At 37.5% G+C, this 14905-nt stretch overlaps 1 protein-coding gene across 1 annotated transcript; it reads left to right on the forward strand.

Annotated features, from left to right (window-relative positions):
* The first annotated feature begins 14020 nt into the window (after positions 1 to 14020).
* LOC131054523 (ethylene-responsive transcription factor RAP2-3) lies at positions 14021 to 14554 on the forward strand. The gene has a single exon (XM_057989054.2). It carries the CDS (start codon positions 14021 to 14023, stop codon positions 14552 to 14554), a length of 534 nt encoding a protein of 177 aa, XP_057845037.2.
* Positions 14555 to 14905: the final 351 nt, after the last annotated feature.

The following is a 14905-nucleotide window of genomic DNA, read 5'->3' on the forward strand; positions in this document are numbered from 1 at the left end:
ATGTTATTATTGCAGTTCATTCCTTCCGGATTGTAGTCTAGTTATTGTTGTAAGTTAGTGATACTTCCATAAGGGTTGTAGCCTTTCGGGTTATTATATTTTGAGCAGTGAGATCTAGACAATGTGTTTGAATGCATGTGCATTCCCCATTGTAATATTTTCACATAGTATTACAGAGTATCATCTTATTGTGGGTAGGTTCCCACTATGGTTTTTCCCTTAACTAGTGTTTCCACATCAAAATCTAGGTGTTGTGTGTTGTGCTATCAATTTGATTATCTTTTTTTTTTATTAGGATAAATAGTTTTGAGGGGACCAAAAACCCCATACAACAAGTTTTGGAGGGACCTACAACCCTCAAATTTTTCACGGATCCGGAACCAACAAAAGGACATTGCAGATAGATGCAACAAATCTAAACAATAGTAAAGCCACAGTCAAACCAAAAGGATAACACATTACAATAGCAGTGGAACAAGAGGCTACAAAACACAGAGCAACCAAAACTTAAAAAACAACCAGACACACTCAAAAGATAGACGAAACAAACCAAGATGGAAAAAGAAGCAGATCTAAACCACCTTATAGATATGAGAAACAGAAAAATGAGGGTTTATCTGGCACCCCCCAAAAAAACACTAGGGTTTTCCCATGCTCCCTTAACCTGTAACAGAGTCTCCATCTCATCTTTGTTGTTACTACAGTTTATCAGATTTGCATTTGAGGTTAAGTTTGATAATCCAGTGAAAATTGATTCACCCGCCCTCTTAGTTTTCCTTCATTTTTGTTCCAACACATCAATCATTTTTTACATCAATTAGGACCTTTGAAGACATTGAAGAATAATAGGAGATTACAAACTATTGATTGGCTTTTACCTCTCCCTTGTTGAATATAATGTACCACTGAGAGGGGGGTGAATCAGTGGTACCTAAAATCTTTTCTCTTTAAACCAAGCTTTGAGTACCGCTTAACGACCTAAACACTAAGAAATCAAATTGGTAAGATATGAGAGGATATCAAAAGAGGCAAATACACAAATGCATAAACCACAACACCAGATGTATGAGGAAAACCCTATATGGGAAAAACCTCAGTGAGAAATGCTGCTGGAGTCTACTGCTCCAATCCAGCCTCACAATGAAACAACAAATTACAAATGATTTAGGGAACCAACCCAAGGAGCATCAACCCCTACTGATTTTAGGGCACCAACCCCTATACCAAGCACCAACTCAATCTAATACAATGAAATACAATTTTAATCCAATGATAACACCTAGTTGCAAATGAGTTCTGCAACACCTCATCAACTGATGTCTGTTGGTTATCACCTTCCTATGTTTCACCAATCCTTCTTTTGCTAGTTATCAGATTGCTCTCTCTAATCTCTTACCGATTACTCTCTACCTCTCTTCTCTTTATAAGAACCTCACCCTACATAGTATCACACTTGGATGCCTTCTTAACCATACAATCTCTACTAGTACGCTTCATTGTTAAGATTATAACATCTTACTCGTTATTCTGTCTCTGCCAGTTAGAACCTCTCACCGGTTCATCCTACTAACTCCACACTTTAACTCTCTATGACAGAACTCTTAGTTAGATAGTCTCTCTTCCTACTCAATCTCTCTTCTTACTCTCAATTTGTATCCAACATCACCATCTTCAGTCTCGAGTTCACATATTTATATGTGAGGGTTCTTGCAAAAAGCAACATTCAAACAGTGGTGTGCTAGGGTTTTCCTATACCAACTCAATCCGTATCAAATATAATTGGATCTCCTTTTCTAGAAAGATGATCTGCATCATATCAAACAACACTACCATATCCTTTCCTTCCAATGCACATCTTCCTTTTTTAGATATCTGCAACATGCTTTTTGATGTTTCTCTGTCAATCACCTTTAATGGATCGAACATTTCCTTCAGCCAATGAGTACAAGGATCAGATCATCCTGCAAGGTCAATTCAATCATCTTGCCACTCTACCTCCATCGAGCCACAATATCTAGCCATTGTCCCATGATTTGCGGGTTCTTCATTAATATTGACATGCTTGTCAACTATCACGTCGATGAACACTTCACCAACCTTTGCATGCTAGCCACCTGGTGTCCACCTTGTCATGCTTGTCGACATCCACCTATGCTCAAAATTCAAAGTCGGTTTGACATCCTTCACTGATCAAGACTCAGTATCGGTTCAACACACCTTACTAGTATAACCTAACTTCACCGGTGGACCTTCATACCTGCTGACCTCTTCTCTGCTGATGGATCAATTTGGCCTTCCATCAAACATGCTTGTCCATCCATTGAATTAATTTACCAATTCCATTATACTTCTCTTTGTCTATCGGTGATCACATCCCTCTATTCTTCTTTGCTTCTTTGCTTGCTTGCCAGTGGTCCTGCTCTACCAATAGATGTTGCACTTAATGTGTACCAGTAACATACCTTTTATGTCTACTTACACACTCCATCATTCATACCGGTTGACATCATTACTTACTTCACCCATACCGATCACCTCTACTTACCCATCGGTGGCCATTCCATACCGATTGACATCAATGACAACATAATTCCAGCAATCTCTCTCTTTGGCATTGATGTCAACACACTTTGTTCCTTCATCTGACCCATTTGACGCCCATTTGACCGTTCTCCCCCTTTGACAACAATGACAAAGGGTCAAGGAATCCCTCCATATAGTTTATTCTCCACCGTTTATATGGTGTATTCTCTCCCTTTGATCACAATCCACTCAACCAACAACATATAAGAATCAAATGTGATTGTACTATGAGTGCTACCAATTGGGAAAGTAGATTCCCATAATTATGAAATTCTCTTGGGTATTGCTACAACAATTTCCTTCTTTTGCAGTTTGTTCTTCCAGTACACCCAAAAGTTCAAGCATACCAGTACTGCATCGTAAACACTTGATCTCCTCTTGTGTCCAACATATGGTTCAAGAGATAGGAGATGTTACAATGAACTCCCCCTGAACCATAGATCTTAATACATATTTAATTACATGAGGCAGGTGACACCACTCCTAATTTGTGTCTCAGATACTCAAAAGTGATTACCGGTAGGGGCTTGGTGTAGATATTAGCCACTTGTTCACCTATAGGGACATACTCTACCTTGACTTCTTGATCTTCCACCTTCTCCCTAAGAAAATGATATGTTGATTGCACTGGAGTCATCACACTGGATGGAGATGGGGTCAGACATCTCTACTTGAATATGCTTGAGGGTTTGCTTCATCCATAGCACCTGAGAACAACATGTGGCAGCAATAATATATGCTACCTCAGCAGTAGATATAAAAACAAAATCCAGCTTCTTGCCATATCATGAGACCAACCAGTTACCTAGGGAGAATGCACCACCACTTGTGCTCTTCTGGTCATCAATGCAACTTGCCCAATCAGTAGCAATGTAGGCATGAAAGATAAAATCCCCTTTCTTGGGATACCATAGTACATAATCAAGTGTCCCTTGTATATACCAAAATATCCTCCTGACTGCATTTACATGTGACTTTTTGGGTGCAACTTGAAATCTAGCCACCATGCATACTGCCTGCACTAAACCCAGTCTAGAAGTAGTAAGATATAACAAACTGTCAATCATAGATCTATACAATGTCTAATCCACTATTGGTGATTCATCATCCTTTCTCAACTTACATCCAGTCACCATGGGGGTACTTATCGATTTGCCATCTTCCATTTGGAATTTTCTTCAACATGTCCTAGGCATACTTGGTTTGAGAGAAAAACTCCCTTATCTCATTATGAGACTTGCAAACCAAGAAAAATGATAGCTCTCCAAGCATAGACATCTCAAATTCTATTTTCATTTGATCAACAAAGTCCTTGCATAGAGTGTCCTTGTTACCTCCAATAATAATGTCATCTACATACACAACCACAATGATCATGTGGTTTCCATCTATCTTGATGTATATATTGCTATCAGCACTCTCCTTTTTAAATCCTTGCTCCTTCAGGTACTTGTCTAGCCTTGAATACCATGCTCTAGGAGCTTGCTTTAAACCATATAGGGATTTCTTCAACTGACACATAAAGGTTTCATCATCATGAAATAGAAACCCTTCTGGTTGCTTCATGTACACTTCTTCCAAATTTCCATTGAGGAAGGCATATTTTACATCCATTTGATATACCTTATAACCCTTGTAGCCTGAAAATGATAGAAATATCCTAATTTCTTCTAGCCTAGCTACCGGTGCAAATGTTTCTTCAAAATCAATGCCATCTACTTGACAGTAACCCTTGCACACAAGTCTATCTGTATGCCTAACAATTTTACCTTCTTCATTCATCTTGTTCTGGTAGATCCATTTGGTGCCAATGATGTTCTTGTCGGTTGGTCTAGGAACTAATTCCCAATTCTTGTTCTTCTCAATCTGCTGCAACTCTTCTTCCATTGCATCCATCCATTTCTGACTTTTGCTAGCCTCATTGAATGTCTTAGGTTCCATTTCAGTCATGAGGAAAAAATTGACTTGTTCATCATTTCGGGCAAGCCTTCTTCTAGTTTGCACACCATCACTTTTATTACCTAAAATCTTCTCTTCCAAGTGGTTTTTATGCATATACCGATTAGGGACCTTATTGTATGCTTCTCCCATTTCATTGTCTGACTGAGTTTCTTCACCTTCATCACTGGAATCATCATATCGGTTCACTTGTGCTTGTCTTCCTTTATGCATATTCTCATCAACCCTTACATGCACACTCTCAATAACTCTTCTTAGTCTTTTGTTATAGCATTTGTAGGCTCTACTGTGATTTGAGTAAAAGGAAGATCCCTTCATCACTCCTAGAGTCAAAGCTACCTAAGCCATCCTGATCTCTTTTAATGAAGCATTTACTCCCAAACAACTTGAAGTACTCGACTGAGGGTTTCCGGTCATACCACAATTGATAAGGTGTCATATTGTTGTTTGTTATCAACTGTACCCTTCAAAGTATATGTTGCAATATGAGCTGCTTCCTTCCAATACATATCCAGTAAACTTGCATCATTCAACATGGTTCTAACCATCTCCTTGACTGTCTTGTTCTTCCTTTCTACCACACCATTTTGTTGTGGTGTCCTAGGGGTTGAGTATTGTCTTCTAATTCCATGTCTCTCATAGTAATCTTCAAACTCATTTGATTTGAACTCTCCACCTCAGTCGGATCTTAGGCATTTCATCTTGCATCTACTTTCCTTTTCTATCATCTTTTGGAAGATCTTGAATCTATCAAATCCTTGTGATTTATCTTGTAGGAAAGTGACCCATGTCATTCTTAAATAGTCATCAATGAAGAGCATAAAGTATCTCTTATTGGCAAGAGCTCTTGTCCTAGTTGGACCACATAGATCTGTGTGTATAAGTTCAAGTGGTCTTGAGGTGTTGTGTTCTTTTATCTTGAAGCTCACTTTAGTTTGATTTCCTTTCACACATTCATCACAAAATATGCTTACCAATTTGATGATGGGTGGTATATTTCTCACACAACCCTTTTTGCTTACTGCAACTAGATTATCAAAATTTATGTGGCCTAATATTTTGTGCCATAACCAGCTTTCATCCACTTGTCCCAACATGCATTAGGATTCAAAACATTCTTTTAGATTATATACATTTCCATTTGTCATCTTGCCTTCTGCTACAACCTGACTGATACTCTCTTTCTTTATCTGGAAACCGATAGAATCAAAGGTGCATTTATAACCTTTGCCACACATCTGACTCACACTCAGAAAATTGTGCTTCAAGCCTTCCACATAATATACATCATAAGCTTTCAATTTTCCATCAATATTTAGAGTACCTTTTCCCTTTTATCTTGATAGATGATTTCTCTCCAAACCTCACTGAGCCACCATTCCAATCTTCACGTTTGATAAATTTCTTTTTATCACCGGTCATGTGGTTGGAACAGTCACTATCTACAACCCACAAGTTTCTTCTTTCTACATGTAGGACAGTCTACACTATCAGACTTAGTTCTTCTTTGTTCTTTTCTTTCTCAACCCAAACTGATTGAGTTTCCTTCTTCTTGTCAACTACAATTTTATGCTCCAGTTTGACTACTGGTTCCTATTCAGGAGTTGTCCTCTTCTGCTTGATTTTCCTGTTTTTACAATGCTTTGGAATATGTCCAAGCTCATGACAACTATAACACTTTGCATTCATATTAAATGATGAGTTTGAAAATTTATTGTAGGAAACTGATTGACTTCTATGATTTGATCCATTACATTGATAGCAGATGACATTCATCTCCCATAGTGCAGAAAAATAGTTTCTATTTTCATAACTTGCAGTGGGCTTATTCATTAATCTATAGTTAGCTAACCTATGTCCAAATTTTTTACATTGGTAACAATAACCGTGAAAGTTTGGAACATACTGGTTAGGTTGCCTTGGTCCTGCAAACGTCTGTCTCAACGGGGTTCTTCCTTTCATGCTGCTAACTCTAGTGAATCCTTCATGATCAACCTTTGCATTTCTCCTAAGATTTGCATTCCAGTACATTGAATGTGGCCACTGGTTCATTGATTGTGCATACCAGTTTGTGTGGCGGTTTCTAACAACTTCTGCATAAGTCTTCTTACTGGTATCCTTGCTTATTGTGAATGTTTTCTTCTCTTCACCTTCACTTGAAGAGGTAAACTATATCTCCTTACCGGATGTATCTTTTCTATTTCAACTTTGTCATTCTTCAAATCCTAAGCCATCAGTATATTTAGATTGCTTCTATTTTCTCAATATCTTGTCCAAGGCTTCTGTGCTACCCTCATATTTGCTCCTCATTTTCCGTTCATCCTTACTCTTTTCAAGCTCCTTTCTAAGATTCACTATTTCTTCTTCCAGGTCTTTCCTTTTTCATCAGATCAGAGGATGTAACTTCACATATCCTCTTGGCTTCTTCCAACTGGAGTTTCAAGTCAAAAATCACTTGATTGGACTCATCCAAATATTGCTTCAGGTGATCTTGTTCTTCTGCAGTAGTAAGCTTGACTCACTTGAGATCTCTTCTTGTCTTACTTAACTCCTCAAGAGCACTTATGAGCTTGCCTTCTAGATCCACTTCAGCTTCAATGTCTTCATCTTCCTCTTCTTCTAGAACCGATTCATCTAGTGCCATAAAGAGATTAAATTCTCTTTCATCTTCATGGAAGTCATATTCTGATGCACTCTCTTCACCTGTGGCATCATCCTCAATGATATATAGGCTATTCTGCTTCTGGTAGCTTCTTCTTTCTTGCTGGTAAACTTTCTTTTCTTTGTTTTTACCGAAATATTTGCCAAAACATGTTTGTTCATTTTCACCAGTTTCATTATAGGGACATTTTGCAGCAAAGTGTCCAACTTTACCACAGTTGAAGCATTTGAGTGGTAACTTTCCTTTATACTTACTGGATCCTCTCTTGAGCTTTCTAACAAAGTTTGCCACCTCTACATCCAAGTCTTCACTAGATTCTTTCTGAGCAATATCATCCTTGCCTAGTTAAGGAGCCAAATAACTCATCCATTCTGAAGGTTTTCAGATCCTTCACTTCCTCTATGGCAGAAACCTTAGTATCATACTTAGATGTGAGAGATCTAAGTACCTTTTTGACAATAATTTCATCAACAATTTCCTCTCCAAGTACTCTAATGGTGTTCACAGTTTCATCTACTCTATGAAGGTAGTTTGCAATGTTTTCTTCATCTTTCATCTTCAAGCCTTCAAGTTGACCTCTCAGTGATTGCAGCTTGGCCTCTTTGACTTTGCCATCTCCTTCAAATAATCTCTGCAATTTATCCCATGTCTCCTTGGCGGATGCACAATGCATGACCTTGATGAACTCATTATTTGACAACCCGCTTAGATAGCATGTTTAGCCTTTGCATTGTTCTCATACTCCTTCTTAGGATCCATATCAGTGGGAGGAACACTGGGGACAATATACCTATGCTTGACAGACATCCACACATCAAAACTAAGAGGGGAAAGACAGGTATCCATTCTCTTGCTTCAGAAGGCATAGTGCGATCCATAAAACATGGGGGCTTTTGAGGGATAGTATACCCATCCTTGAGAGACATCTACACATCAAAACCAAGAGAGAAAAGATAGGTCTCCATTCTCCTACTTCAGAAGGCATAGTGAGATCCATCAAACATGGGGGCTTTTGAGGAGGCAGACTCATTTTTTTCAATTGTGTTCTTTGACCAGAATCTACGCAAGCTAGAGAAAGCTTTAATCAACTAGGAACCTAGGCTCTAATACCAATTGTTGAACATAATGTACCACTGAGAGGGGGGTGAATCAGTGGTACCTAAAATCTTCTCTTTAAACAAGGCTTTGAGTATCGGTTAACAACCTAAACACTAAGAAATCAAACCAGTAAGATATGAGAGGATATCAAAAGAGGAAAACACACAAATGGATAACCCACAACACCAAATGTATGAGGAAAACCTTATATGGGAAAAACCTCGATCAGAAATGCTGCCGGAGTATACTACTCCAATCTAGCCTCACAATGAAATAACATATTACAAATGATTTAGGGCACCAACCCAAGGAGCACCAACCCCTGTACCAAGCACCAACTCGGTTTAATACAATAAAAGATAATTTTAATGCAATGATAGCACCTAGTTGCAAATGAGTTTTGCAAGACCTAATCAATTGATGTTTTTCGGTTATCACCTTCCTCTATTTCACCACTCCTTCTATCGGTTATCAGATTGCTCTCTCTGATCTCTTACTGGTTACACTTTGCCTCTCTTCTCTTTCTTAGAACCTCAGCTTACACAATATCACACTTGGATGCCTTCTTAACCATTCAATATCTACTGGTACGCTTGACTATTAAGATTATAACAACTTACCGAATATTCTATCTCTGTCGGTTAGAACCTCTCATCGGTTCATCCTATTAAATCCACACTTTAATTGTTTGTGAAATCAGGCAGATAGTCTCTCTTCTTTCTCAATCTCTCTTCTTACTCTCAATTAGTATCCAACATCACTATCTTGAATCTCGAGTTCACATATTTAAATGTGAGGGTTCTCACCAGAAGCAACATTCAAATGATGGTATCTTAGGGTTTTCCTCTACCAACTCAATCCGCATCAAATCCGATCAGATCTCCTTTTCTGGAAAGGTGATCTACATCATATCAAACAACACTACCATATCCTTGCCTTCTAATGCATGTTTTCCTTTTTTAGATATCTGCAACATGCTTTTCAGTTTTGCTCTATCAATCACCTTTAATAGCTCGGTTGTTTCCTTCAGACAACGAGTACAAGGATCAGATTGTCCTACAAGGTCAAATCAATCACCTTGCCACTCTATCTCCCTCGAGCCACAGCATCCCACCATCATCCCATGATTTGCAGATTCTTCATTAATGTTGACCTACTTGTCAAATATCACGTCGATGAACACTTCACCGACCTTTGTGTGCTTGCCACCTAGTGTCCACTTTTCATACTTGACGACATCCACCTATGCTTAGACTGTAAAGTTGGTTTGACATCTTTCACCGACCAAGACTCACTATCTGTTCAACACACCTTACCGGTATAACTAACTTCGCCGGTGGACCTTCATTCCTATTGACCTCTTCTCTACCAATGGATCAACTCAGCCTTCCATAAAACATGCTAGTTCATCAACTGAATTCATTTACCAATTGCATTATACTTCTCTTTGTCTACTGGTGATCACATCCCTCTGTTCTTCTTTGCTTCTTTGCTTGCTTGTCGGTGGTCCTGATCTACTGGTAGATGCTGCACTTCATGTGTACTGATAACATACCTTTTCTATCTACTTACACACTCTATCCTTCATACCGGTTGACATCATTACCTACTTCACCCATACTGGTCACCACTACTTACTCACTGGTGACCATTCCATACCGGTTGACATCAATGATAACATAATGCCAACATCTCTTAGGGTTTGGTATGGTTTCATATTATTTCCATGTCTTTGTATGAGCTTCATAATATTCATTTTCAAATCTACATTCATGCTTTAGATCCATTATTTCATCTATGATATGAAGCACTTACATTTACATTTACAATCATTTAGGTTTGCTCTCCAAAGCGTAGGGTAGAACTCTAGATCTACTTTCTTGCTCATTAAGGATCTTGCATACACACAATATTCTTACACACACATTTTCAATACATTGTCAGCTATTTATGGAGGTAGAAACAACAAAACAAGGGATTTGACTAAGACAAAACTCTATATAGCCACCTAGACACCCTTTTTTAACTTGTAGGTGTAGGTACATGAATCCAGTGCATGCATGATTTTTGGAATCGAAAGAGCACACAGATACGAATCAAACCTCACAATTTGATCTCAGTCTTCAGGGACTAGGGTGTGGCGCCTTGGTTCTCTGGGTTTTTCAACATTTTTTGGTAGTTCTGCATTTTAGATCTTTAGAATCCTAGATCTAGGAGTTTTAGCCTCTTGTAGTGTCAAGGACCAAGGCGCCCAATGCTCTGGTCCTGCCTAGTCAGCTCCAAATTTTAAGCACAGGTGCACATCTGGATTCCCCTCCCTACTTTGTGTTCAGGTTCTCAGTTTCTATTCAATCAGATTCTGCATTTTTAGTTTATGTTGGCTTCATTGTTCATCTTCTAGCATTATTGGTTATTGCATCATATTTTGTACACCTCCTCTATATTACAACAAAGGAATAGAAACCCTAAGAGATATTTGTTGACTCTCTCTCCTCTACAAGTAGTCAAAGTGAGATATCTCCCTGGGCTCTTTCATATTCCAATGTGCGTATAAGAGTGGGATTAGGTCTTAGCTACGTGGTTCCACTTTTATGCATCACAAGTATTAATAATTAAAAATTACACATCATGAATGATTCAACCAGGAAACTATTTTCTTTTTGTCAAACATTACCTAGTCAATTTAATAAAAAATACTATTCCTTAACCATTAATTAAATATCTACCATTAAAAAAACACATAATTAAAAGTCGATGATAGCATTTGGATTAATAATTCAATAGTTATAATCATAGAGTCCTCGTGGTTTCCGCTCTAATATAAATCTTATCTAAAATAAGAAACACCAAGAATAAAGAAGCATAACTAATGGGTACTTGAGTAAGGATGAAATACAAATTCAATACTAAAATTATACAGTTTTATCAAAATATAGTAATTAGTGTGAGATTCAACATTTAGTTGATTGTCTCAAAAGTTTCCAATTTATTCACAGTATATCAAAGCCTTGGATTTTACCAAATGGTCAATATCCTAGAGCTAATATATTGAGCTTTTCTCTAGGTTGTTTACAAACTAGCAAGTCTAGACATGTTTATAGAAACAATGTGTGTTAGACAGCTCAAATAACCGGTGGACAACTGAGAGGGGGGGTTGATTCAATTGTCAATAGATTATATAACTTTAAGTTTTAAATCCTTATTACCGGAATACATAAACCAAATACCGGAATAGAAGATATAAAAGTTAAGCACAAATATAAACCACTAAACATTTACCAACCATCCACAAAAGATAACAGCAAGATTTGTACGTGGAAAACCCGATAAAGGGAAAAACCATGGTGGGAAGCCTACCCATAGTCAGATAATACTTTTGTAGTAAGTATGTGATTACAAAAAGAGGGGCCTGCACATGCAGGAAGGCCAACATCCTAGAGTGCACTTCTCATCACAAAAGTAGCCTCACTGACTACAAAATAAATTTAGACTACAATCCGAAAACAAGAGTGAACTGCAAGAATAACATCTCCTGTGCCTGAGTACAGTTCTGGTTAAGCTTAGTATCGGAGGTCTTAAACCTCTTTCACCAACCCAATTTGATCATCTATGATTGATCAAAACCTCTGCATATGATTACAACATTATTCACACACAGGTAATCCTATATCCCATAAACCCACGATCTATAAAAAGATCTTACATCATATTTATACTAACCTAGGACCTAAACAATTAGGTCGGCCTCTAGGAAGATAATACAATAAATTAATAACATAAACCCGCAATCCAATGATCAACCAAGTCAGCCTAAGACTAAAACAACATAATCCAATCAATAGATCCAACCGGTAACTCACCAAGATCATCCACCAACACGTTACATAAATTGGTCCATAACCTAGCAGAATAAGATAGCATTAGGTCCGATCCTAAATGCAACACCACCGATCAATAGGAACACAAACAGGATAACCAATAACATCTCGAAAGCCATCTAGAAGCCGCACCAACACCAATTATCAAGTGCATCAAAAGATCTTCAATAAAACTCTATCAGTAAAACCCTTACCATGACCAAATGGATTACTAGAACAAATGATAACTTTTGAGCCATCAAATCCCTAACCAACTGATCGTGATATGCATCTGAATAACATGAATGACATATCCAAACCAGAGCATACCAGAGCATACCGAATCAATATCATAATCCAACCTCTCTACAGGAACCTACTGGGAATCGGTAAGCAACCAAAACAGTTAGTGTTGCCATCAATGACAAAACATCAATGCAACACATAATCAATTCCTCCAATTTGCCAACAATGTGTACCCATGGATTTGATCAAAATGGTTTGCACATTCAAATTTCCACTTGCATGAGTGTTTGAATATATAATAAATAATTGATAGTGATTTGAAACACATTTGAGTGTTTTCTATGCAAGGATAACTCTCTTTTGGTCAAACCCCTAGTTTTGATGGAAGAGTTCTAGAATAGTGATTGGAAACATACCAAGCAGCCATACAGTATGTATAGTGTTGTGATTGCCAATTTCATGTAAATACCATTGTAGCATTCACATCATGTAAAAATTTTGTAATGCTTCTATAATCTAGAATTATATGATTAAAATAAGTTAAGATTTGTCTAATTATACAACTCTATATCATACAAGTTGTATATTTTAATGCTTAAATTAGAATATAATAGATATTTGAGAAAGAGTTGACCTAAACCTATCCTTCAATTTGAATTTATAGATTTAAGATTAAATTTATATCTTAAAAAAAAAATAGATAACATTATAAATTGATTTGAATACTCAAAATATATACAAATAAATCTATATTATTTTATCATTATTTAAACATAGATATATTTTCAAGCATATTAATAGAAAAATAAATCAAAAACAAACAAAACCACATCGTACAACATCTCATCCTACTAGATTCTTTAGCAGTTGTGGACAATCTAGAGGAACCAACAAAGTCATATTGGTCTCACAAAAGTTCCAATAAACCACAAACCTCACTCATGATTGTCTTCAACCATTTCAACATTTTGGTTCCATTTTTCTTCAAAACACATCAAAGTACATATTCCTTCCACTATTCAGTAGGTAAGACTTTGTGTCCCTCTTCCCCATCCTTAAAAGAAGAGGAAACGTAATGGTAGACCAAAAAATCAATTCTATATGAACCTATATTACAGTAGATCTAAGGGACGTTTAAGAAAGGAATCTGCCAAACAAATTAAATTACTGCTGCACTGAACGGTGTACATACACACCAATCTTTGGAATGAATCTACAACATGTATTGCCCGGTTCTTTGGGTCTCTTTAGTGAAAACCTTTAAGAACTCTAAATAGTTAGATTCCATTGTATTATTTTAAGGGAGAAGTAAACATGGTTGTTCAGAGATGTGAACTTATCTATAGATTATTGCAACTTGCAAAATAGTGCCCCACATATGCAAATATCTAGTTGAAGATGTGGACTAGTGGGTACCAACTTGCAATCCATTGCATGATTCATACAAGTTGCTAATAATTGAGTTTTCAAATCCATCCACGATTCCTTAGAGTTGGCTTATCCTGGTTTTCAAACCTGGCAGGAAGGGAAATTCTGATGGTTTAAATGAAGCCTCGGTTTCTAGGTTGAAGCAGATAGAAATCCTCAGTTACCTGATTTTATTTACATAGAGAAAATGTGTGGAGGAGGCGTAATATCAGGGTTGATACCCGGAAAAGCTAATGGCCGAAAAACCACTTCTAGAGCCTCATGGATAAGCTTTGACAAATTTTCAGAATATCATCTTGCTAAAGCCTTGCCTAGGCTAAATGATGTAGCAGATCTTCATTGCCAGAAAAAAGAGAAAAGTGTGGCAAGAAAAGGAAAGGAGAAGGAAAGGAGGGCACATCACATGTGGAGAGGGCTGAGGCAACGTCCTTCTGGAAAATGGGCTACAGAGATCAAAGATCCCATCAAGGGAATTAGGGTTTGGCTTGGAACTTACAACTCATCCGAGGAGGCTACGATTGTCTATGATCGTGAAGCTAAAAAAATTAGAGGAAAAAAGGCCATGCTCAACCTTTCTGAACAAGTCATTAGCTCTGATGACTCTATGAACAAGGTGAATGTTTCTCATCAATCTATGTCAAGTACAAGAAAATCTTCTAGTTATTGCCCCCAGAATAAGGAGGAAGAATATGGGTCATTCTTTTCTCAAATCAAGGTATAGAAAGAGAGTGGCTCACCCCTGATGTGCCTCAAGAAGAAGTACATGAGTTTTTGGAACATTTGGATGGTGTGTTAAATTTGAACCCTCAAGCCAACACTCCGAATTGCTTCCCAGTGGGTGTTGATTTCAATAATGGTTTGGTACAATCTCATGAATCACAAGACATAATAAGCTCGAATTCGACTGAGAGGAAGAAAACCCATGAATTATTGTGTGAATCGTCAGTCTCTTTGGATAGCATTATTGGAGAGGTATGTGAACAGAGAACTCCATTATAATCTTCTAAATCATTTGAAAGCATGGAGTGGTTGTTCGAGTGGGACATGGGTTTGTATGAGTCCCCATGTTTGT

Source organism: Cryptomeria japonica, chromosome 7, assembly GCF_030272615.1.
Source record: "Cryptomeria japonica chromosome 7, Sugi_1.0, whole genome shotgun sequence".
Lineage (NCBI taxonomy): Eukaryota > Viridiplantae > Streptophyta > Pinopsida > Cupressales > Cupressaceae > Cryptomeria > Cryptomeria japonica.